At 46.6% G+C, this 8581-nt stretch overlaps 1 protein-coding gene across 1 annotated transcript; it reads right to left on the bottom strand.

Annotated features, from left to right (window-relative positions):
* Positions 1–364: 364 nt before the first annotated feature.
* Positions 365–5435, bottom strand: Slc7a3 (solute carrier family 7 member 3). The gene is made up of 12 exons (XM_042694911.1): positions 5371–5435; positions 4828–5221; positions 3950–4108; positions 3588–3765; positions 3301–3413; positions 2961–3183; positions 2639–2778; positions 2438–2540; positions 1784–1950; positions 1428–1594; positions 779–887; positions 365–640 (listed from the first exon to the last, which is right to left on the bottom strand). The coding sequence occupies exons 2-12, from the start codon at positions 5195–5197 to the stop codon at positions 510–512; spliced, it is 1860 nt and encodes a 619-aa protein (XP_042550845.1). The 5' UTR covers positions 5198–5221; positions 5371–5435; the 3' UTR covers positions 365–509.
* Between the last annotated feature and the right edge of the window lie 3146 nt (positions 5436–8581).

Raw genomic sequence — 8581 nt, 5'->3', positions numbered from 1 at the left:
TGTCCCTAAGCCTCTTTGTACTCAAGGTTAGTGCTTTACCACTTGAGCCACAGTGCTACTTCCGCTTTTTCTCAGTAGAGATGATAGAGTGTCATGGACTTTGCTGCCTGGACTGGCTTCGAACTATGATCCTCACATCTCAGCCTCCTGGTAGCTAGGATTACAGGGTGTAAGCCCCTGGCACCCAGAACCCCTCTCTAGTCTTAAAGATAGGCTCTACATCATCTGTGACTAGCATAGAACAGGACAGAGTTGGATTCTTTAATTTCCATTTTCTTTTAATATTTTTTCAAAGCCGGTAAGCAACTACAGAGACCATTTAAAAGTAGACAAATCTAAAAAAACGAGAGAGATGAGAGATGAAAAAGATACAGCCTTCACTCCATAATAAATGCAAGTTCTATCAGTACCCTCTAAGTAACAAGACATGGAGGATCAGCTCTCCATGGGGTCAAGGGTGCTCTTCATTATTGTGCAGGGGGACCAGATAGCACTTCAATAAGATTAGATCAAATGGACTGGATACAGGAACTGGTGAGATCAAGGTCTATAACCTGGGCTGTGCTCTTTGGTGGAGGTTGCTGCCTCTTAACCTCCTCAACACTGTGCCGGATCCCATAGCCGAAGTAGATAGTAAAACCTAGTGGGGAAAGGTAGTTGTGAGATGGGAGGTAATGACCTTCAGGAAAGGTTTACCAGACCTTTTACTGGAGGTCAATAAAGAAAGGTGTTGGAATAAGGCATACAACAGGCTTATGCTTCCCAACTGTGTACATACCAATCAGCATCCAGACCCCAAATCGGGCCCAGGTACCAGCAGACATCTGCATCATAAGGTAAACATTGACAAAGATGCTCACTAGTGGGAGGAAAGGCACAACAGGTACCTGAAAACAAAGGAAAATCTTCATTGTGTATACCAGAGTGGCCCATCTCATCCAGGCGGAAAAAAAAAAAAAAAGCAGAATTCAATGCCTACTCATACTATGTTTCAGTGCTATTCTTTTATTATAACTCATATGGGACTCTCCAAATATACTTTGGATAAACTGACATGGAAAGCAACTAAAAAGGGTCAAGTAAAGAAGAAGTCTTGGGCTGGGCACTGGTGGCTCACACTTGTTATCCTAACTATTCAAGAGGCTGAGATCTGAGGATCATGGTTCAATACCATCCAGGGTAGGAAAGTCCATGAGATTTATCTCCAATTACCTGGCAAAAGGCAGAAGTGGAGCTGTGGCTCAAGTGGTTAAGAGCATCAGCCTTGAGCCCCAGGATAGGCACACAAAAAAAAGACATCTTGGCTTAGTTACCTCTTATCTTCCCTTTTGATCCAATTAAAAAATATCTATATACTTTATTAGATCACAGGAGTTTGGAGCTTATTACCCAAGACAGGTTGGTAGGAGGAAAGAGATACCATTTACCTTAAAGTGAAGAGGAGCAGGGTTCTGTGGCTGTCTCCAGACAACCCCAGTGATTCCAGTAATGAGCAACAGGAGCAGCACAACCACGGTGGCCCACACTGGTTCTCCAGAAAGTAATGGAACTGTCCACTGATTCAGCACCAGGCAAAGAATAGTCAGCAGTAGAGCTTCAGTAGTCAAGTTAAGAGACATCAAAACATGAGATGAGAACAACATGCTAAGGTATCAGGTAGCCCATTCCTTTGGAGGTCACATTCTCTCTGGGCCTTCCCTCAACCATCAAATGCCACCACACATGTTCACCCCATCTGGCCGACCTCTGAAAGCTACCCCCAAAGAAAGCTATCACTGCTCACCAAGCAGTGAAGAACAAACATAGACAATTTGGCCAGAGAGTGGAGTCGGAACAGAGTTAATTGGGCAAAATAGATCCTGGAGGGTCAGCTTCTCTGCTTCACTTGTCTGCTCCTCCTGAATCTCTATTTCCTCTTCTTCTGTCTTTATCTTCTGGTCTGGTTGATATCTGTGGTATAAGTAAGAAAAGATGGCAGTTCTAAGAATTACATTTAACTATCATCTTTCTCCTAGGCAATTTCCTCATCAGCATTAGTGGTGGAAACTCTTTGGGATGGAAAGGGATACTTGAATTCCTCAAGTTATTGACAAAATGGAGGAGGGAGAGTAGTAGTACATCCTCATCGATCCTCACCCAAGAATAACAACACAAATCAAAACCACCTTACAGCTGGGCGCCGGTGGCTCACGCCTGTAATCCTAGCTACTCAGGAGGCTAAGATCTGAAGATTGCAGTTCAAAGCCAGTCAGGCAGGAAAGTCGTTAGACTTTTCAATAAACCATTCAGAAAACTGAAAAGTGGCAGTGTGGCTCAAGTGGTAGAGCACTAGCCTTGAGCTGAAGAGCTGAGGGACAGCACCCAGGCCCAGAGTTCAGGCCCCATGAACAACAAGAAACAAACAAAAAAAATCTTACATAGAGCCAGGAGATCTCACCTGAGGATGAGAACACAAATGGATACCAGAGAGTAAGCCAACAGGGTTCCAATTGACATCAGGTCTACAAGATCGGTGAGTTTAAAGAGGAATGCCATGAACGCTTCAATTGGTGGGCAGAAAACCAAAAGAGAAAGAAAGGAATAACTAACCAAGTTAAAGGAATTCATGAAACCGCGAAGAGGACTTTTTTTTTTTTACCTGCAATAATGCCAGAAACCACAGTGGCCAAGATGGGTGTGTATGTACCACTGTGGACCCGAGCAAGGACATGGAACAGAAGACCATCCTCGGCCATTGCGTAGATCACCCGAGGCATAGGGAACATTGAGCCCAAGAGGCTGCAGGAGAGAATGGCCAGCGTGGTATGAGTTGACTTGAGGGATATCTTTCCAACCCTACACATTTTAGGTGTCTCCATGATCCCTCCACGACCCTTACAAGGGACATTTTATTGCCTACTATGAAATGATCTTACTCTGAGATCCTGGCCTGGGAGGAGCTTAAACCATTTGTCACTGACCTAGTAGAAAGAGCACAGAGGGAGCCAACAGCCACAAGATAACGGGCAGGAGCCCATCCCACGTGGAGGAACGCCTCAGGCATAGGGCTTTCAGGCTGAAGCTGATAGTAAGGCATCAGGAGGGTGAGAGCTGAAGACACACCAAAATAGGCCAAAAAGCACACCGAGAGGGAGATCACGATGCCCATGGGGATGGAACGCTGTGGGTTCCGAGCTTCTTCTCCTGAACAAAAGGGTACAGCACAAAACTTCTGAACCAGGGAAGCAGATTGCTCCCCTATTACCCCCAATCTGCATGAAGCCTGAGCACCCAAGCCCCAGACAGAAGAGACAGTGTTACCTGTGGTGGCAATACAGTCAAAACCAACAAATGCATAGAAACAGGTAGCCGCTCCACGAAGAATCCCTTCAACACCAAAAGGCATGAATCCTCCAGCGCCCAGAGGGCCCAAGCTAGAGTGGGAAAGAGAATGGACAAGGTAAGGATATGTTGAGTCAACCCCTTACCTTTTCTCTAATGCCAAAGTACTTTTCTAGGTCTTCAATGCCCAACCAACCATTATTTCCCATCCCTTTCTGAATCCCTCTACTTTCCATTGTGTCAGCTCCCAAGAGTGGCTCTCTAACCTAGTAGTGTCATTGAGTTCAGCCTTCGTCAATGCATAGTCCTCTCCTGTGAGTTTCCAGTTTTGCAGGTTTCCCTTAATGAAGCCAGAGATGATGACAAAGCCGAGAACCAAAAGATTCACTCCTGTGAACACTTTGGTCACAAGGGCAGACTCACTAGCCCCTAGAGCCAACAATCCTGTGGGGAAAATTCATTCAGGACCATGAGAAAGAGAATCCTCACTCCATGCTACCTTTTTCTACCTCTTTCTATGACAGGTTCTTTCCTTCCCAGGGTGTCTACCTCTTTTCCATCACCACCTCCATCACACCCTTCACAGACCCAGGCCTTTCCCATCATTCTGCCCTACCCCTGGCCTCACCAGTGAGCAGCAACACAAGGCCCATAGCAAAGAAGTCTGGATATTCTGCAAGGACATTGGGCACATGTAGTGCAACGGTCCCTTTCAATGTCTGAGAGATGTAGTTCCCAACCAAGTTGTCAAAAGTAGAACTCCAGGCCCGGGCCACACTGGCTGTACCTGATAAAGCAGAGGAGAAAATGTGGTTGGGGTCAAGTTTCCTCCCTTCCCCACACCAATCCCATACAAATCCCTGCCATTGTCACCTATTTTTATCTTTTCTTTTTCATCATCATCTTCTTCTTCTTCCTTTTGTTTTTATTGTCAGTCATGAGGATTGAGGTCTAAGCCTGAGCACTGTCCCTAATAGGCTGTTTTGCTCAAGGCTACTACTCTACCACTTTAAGCCACAGCGCACTTCCTTTTTTCTGGTGGTTAATTGAAGATAAACTCTCACAGACTCTCCTACCTGGGCTGGCTTTGAACAATGAGCCTTAGATCTCAGCTTCCTGAGTAACTAGAATTACAGGTGTGAGCCACCAGCACCTGCTTGTTTTTTTTTTTTAAAGAGTCTCATTATGTAGCCCAAACTGACCCGGAACCTTCAATCCACTTACCTCAGCTTCCTGACTTCTTGAACTACAGCATGCACCACCATATCCAGCTCCACCAAAACCAAAGCCAGTCACTTAATGAAGCCAACCCAGACAGAGATGAGTAGAATAAATAATTTCTCCACACCTTCAACTCTCCTAGACTCCCACAAATATGTACATTTAGGAGTACTGAAGTCATGATATTAAGAAGAAAGAATATTTAGCTTTACCCTTCTATCCAGATTTCCTGGCCCCAAACCGCTCCCCTCCTTCCCAGCTGACTGTGGCCCCCCACCATCTCACCGAGGACATAGGAGAGGATAAGGTTCCAGCCAGTAGTGAAGGCCCAGAGTTCACCCACAGTGACATAGCTGTAGAGATACGCAGAACCAGAATGGGGCACCCGGGCACCAAACTCAGCATAGCACAGCCCTGCCAACAAGGAGGACAGGGCGGCCACCAAAAAGCAGATCACAATGGAAGGTCCTGCTTTATCTTTGGCGACCCCACCAGCCAAGACATACACGCCTGCACCTAGTGTGCTGCCCACACCCAGGGCCACCAAGTCCAGAGTGCTCAGGCATCGGGCAAGGCGAGTCTCGGTCATGCTTGGATCCAATATGCGTCTCCGCATCAGCTTCTGACCAAATCTGCGAAGAGCCTGACACGACATTGTAGTTTGTAATGGAAGAGGATGCTGAAAAACAAGACCAAAAAAAAAGCCCTTTCAATAGGGCTCATTATCCCTAAGCTCTAAAAGTGAATTACAAAACCCACTCCACCCAGAAAAAGAATGGAGGGGAGAGGGGAGAGGAGAATTACATGGACAAAAGCAAGCTCCTTTACCTCCAAACTGTTTTTCACCGGCAAGTAGAAATGATGCAAGTAGGGATTACAATACCTCGAAAGGTTTTTGGAAGGGCTAATTTCAGCAGAGGTATGTCAAATTCCCCTGTAGCAGTACAGTGGTGGGTACCTAGTAAGTTTTAAGACAATATTAGATTTATTCTTTCTTTGGCCAGGAACCTATAGAATTTATCCTAGACCACAACCCAGTAACTCTAAAACCTAGTATCTGTTCCCTAGCCTGTGAATCCTTAGGAATTCAAGCAGAGCTCAACTGAGAGGCCAGCAACTCTGGAAGAACCCCCTTCTCACGCCCAACACCCACGATCCTTTTAGTGCACGTCCCCTGAGCGAGAGACATGGCTCTCAGATCGCCCAGGGGAGGGAACCGACGTCCGCTGCAGATTAAAAGTGACCCACCAGTTCAATTATTTCCCTCCTCAGCAAACCCGTACCGCTCAGCGGGTGCTGCCTTCGCCCAAGGGAGTAAGCAAATGTCCCCCCATTTCCTTTCGCCCCTCTAGTCTGACCTGTAATCATCAACTGTGAGGCGGAGCTTCTACATCTAAGATTTGGGAGACGCTTCCCGAGAAGGGCCCCAGAGCCCTTCTCTGCAAGAGATGGCTCACAGTTCCCTCCCGTAAAGGTGAGGGAAGACCCCCACCCCACCCCCGCCCTCGACTCAGCTCTCAGTATTTTTTTTTTCCTGTTTCCATCTAGAAACAGGCTAGAGCTGGGGTGGAGATGGAAACCCTGGCTTCCGGGGCTGGGGTCTCGCCAGCAACAGGTCATTGCCAGGTTGATGCAATTGCATGTGATGGTTGCAGGAAAACCCTAAGTATGCCAGGACCCACCCCGTCTCCCCCTCCAACACATGTGTCGGCCCCCGAAGGCTTACCAGAGAGCTGTGGCAAACCCAAGGAGTGAAGCAGCTCGGACTGGATTTGGCGAGGCTGACTTAAACCGAGTTGGGTTGGGGATGCTGAGTTCGGCTGCTCGGGCTTCAATACTGCTGCTTGGGGTCGTTGCGCGCCAATCGCCCCTTATATGCACCAGGAGGCGGAGCCAATCACGTCATGGGATCCCACCCCCTGTCCTCCTCCCTACACATAACACACATCACACAACACAAAACACACAACACACGCGCGCGTGCACACACACACACACGCACACACTTCGGCTTTGTAATAAGGAATGCGTGGACCCCGAGACTGTTTCCCACCCGCAACAGCAAACCTGGTATGTGGAGGAGCGAGAAAGGGACAAGGCACAGCCTTTACCAATTTGCCTTGTTCGTTGTCTGAACTGGACAAAAAAGAGCTCTCTCCCCTCGGGATTTTTTGTACCTTCGTGCCAAATTAGAATCTGTTATTTGTGGGGGGGAGGGCTTTAGGAAGGGGAAACAATGGATAAAGGGGATTAGATATCTGCCTAATGGGTGGAAGGGGCAAATGGCACCTAGAGTCTCCATCTCACTCATCCTCAGCCTTCCTTAGCTTACTTCGCTCCAGGAGGGACCCCCACCCTCCCATTAAATCTTTTCCAATGCTGATAGCAGTTAGCCACAAGCAATGGGAAATGCAAAGTGACCTTAACCATTGGCGAGAGAGATAAACAGTAGCCAGGGCGAAACAAAGGCCCTCTCTGGACAACAAGCAAGCTTGGAAAAGTTCAAACCTGTATGTCCTCATACATTGCATGCGATGTACTGGACAAACAGAGCATGAAAGAGCGCTAGAGTTCATGAGGTTATCCCCACACACACACACACATTAAGTATTCTTTTTAAAAAAGTAATCTTAGTTGTAATTATGAAGAAAACATCTTGTGATCCTACCCTTCTGACTGCTTACTTCATCACTACTCTTGGCTTGTTAAGTAAGGCTAATAATGGCAAGGTGGCTCTAATGTTCAGGACTGACTCTATGCAGAGCAGTCCTTCAGGACCACTGGGGTGCAGATCCTGTAGTCTGAGTCATCCATTGCTCACAGAGCTCCTGCACCTAAAATGGAGGATAAGATTACAGGGGCTTTGGGAGGAGGGGGAAAGTGTTGGAATTAATTAAGTGGGAAAACTTAAGGTGACCAGCCTATGTAGCCACCAAGGTCATAGAATCTCACAAGATGAACCTTTTGTTTTGTTTTCTTTAGTGCTGGTAGAGGGCTTGAACTCAGAGCCTCATATTCTCACTTTTTTCATTCAAGGCTGGCACTCTACCACTTGAACCACACCTCTACTTCTGGCTACTTGCTGGTTAATTGGAAATAACAGTCTCAAGAATTTGACTGCCAGGGTTGGTTCTACTTTTCAGATCTCAGTCTCTTGAGTAGCTAGGATTTTCTTTTCTTTTTTTTTTTTTTATCTTGAGTCCAGTCTTGGGGCCTGAACTCTGGGCCTGGGCACTGTCCCTCAGCTCTTCAGCTCAAGGCTAGCGCTCTACCACTTGAGCCACAGTGCCACTTCCGGCTTTTTTCTTTTTGCTTATGTGGTGCTGAGGAATCGAACTCAGGGCCTAATGCATGCAAGGCAAGTGCTCTACCACTGAGCCACCTTCCCAGCCCCAGTAGCTAGGATTTATAGGTGTAACGTACCTGTGCCCAGCTACAAAACATTTGTTGTTTTGCTTTGGTTTGGTATTAGTATTCCACTCATCTGAGGATTAATAGGCTTCATTCTAACCAAAAATAGATCAACAAATAATTCAAAAATGATAGATCTTTAACTTCCAAAACAATAGATCTTTAAATTTAGTACTTAGAACAGTAAGCCATGTCCTAAAGATCAAATGTAACTCAGTAAACCTCCATTTTCCCTGGAACAAGGATTCTGCCCCATTGGCTGGTTCTCAGGAGGGTCTTAATGCTTCAGAGCTTTCCTCCCCCACAGCCACTTCACAGCAATGTAGGAATCCTTGAATACAGGAAAGGCTGAACCACCTGCTAGGCTTTAATGACTTATTTTTGCCCGAATGAGGCAGACCAAACCTGAGATAATAGACTATCTGACTGCCGGCATTCACTTCCAAACCAGCTGAACCAGCTGTGATATGTTCATTATTTGGACTATTTTAACTATACATAACTTCTCACCTCTTTGCTCAAGTCTGAGGCTTGCTTGAAATCACCTCATGGAGACTGCAGCTGATTGTGGTAAATTTCCAGTAACACAAGGGCTACACCAACATTGAGACTCTGCTCTAGGCTAGCA

This window comes from Dipodomys spectabilis, unplaced genomic scaffold (genome assembly GCF_019054845.1).
Source record: "Dipodomys spectabilis isolate Male_0828 unplaced genomic scaffold, ASM1905484v1 ptg000176l, whole genome shotgun sequence".
Lineage (NCBI taxonomy): Eukaryota > Metazoa > Chordata > Mammalia > Rodentia > Heteromyidae > Dipodomys > Dipodomys spectabilis.
The sequence above is the reverse complement of the archived record's forward strand: the minus strand, read 5'-3'. Positions and strand labels throughout refer to the sequence as shown.

Excerpts from the sequence above, each read along its gene's own strand:
- Slc7a3 (XM_042694911.1), bottom strand. The coding sequence starts at position 5,197 with ATGTCGTGTCAGGCTCTTCGCAGATTTGGTCAGAAGCTGATGCGGAGA. Across the intron at positions 4,109-4,827 it reads TATCCTCTCCTATGTCCTCG|GTACAGCCAGTGTGGCCCGG; the intron begins GTGAGATGGTGG and ends CTGCTTTATCAG. Across the intron at positions 2,541-2,638 it reads GGTTTCTGGCATTATTGCAG|CGTTCATGGCATTCCTCTTT; the intron begins GTAAAAAAAAAA and ends CACCAATTGAAG.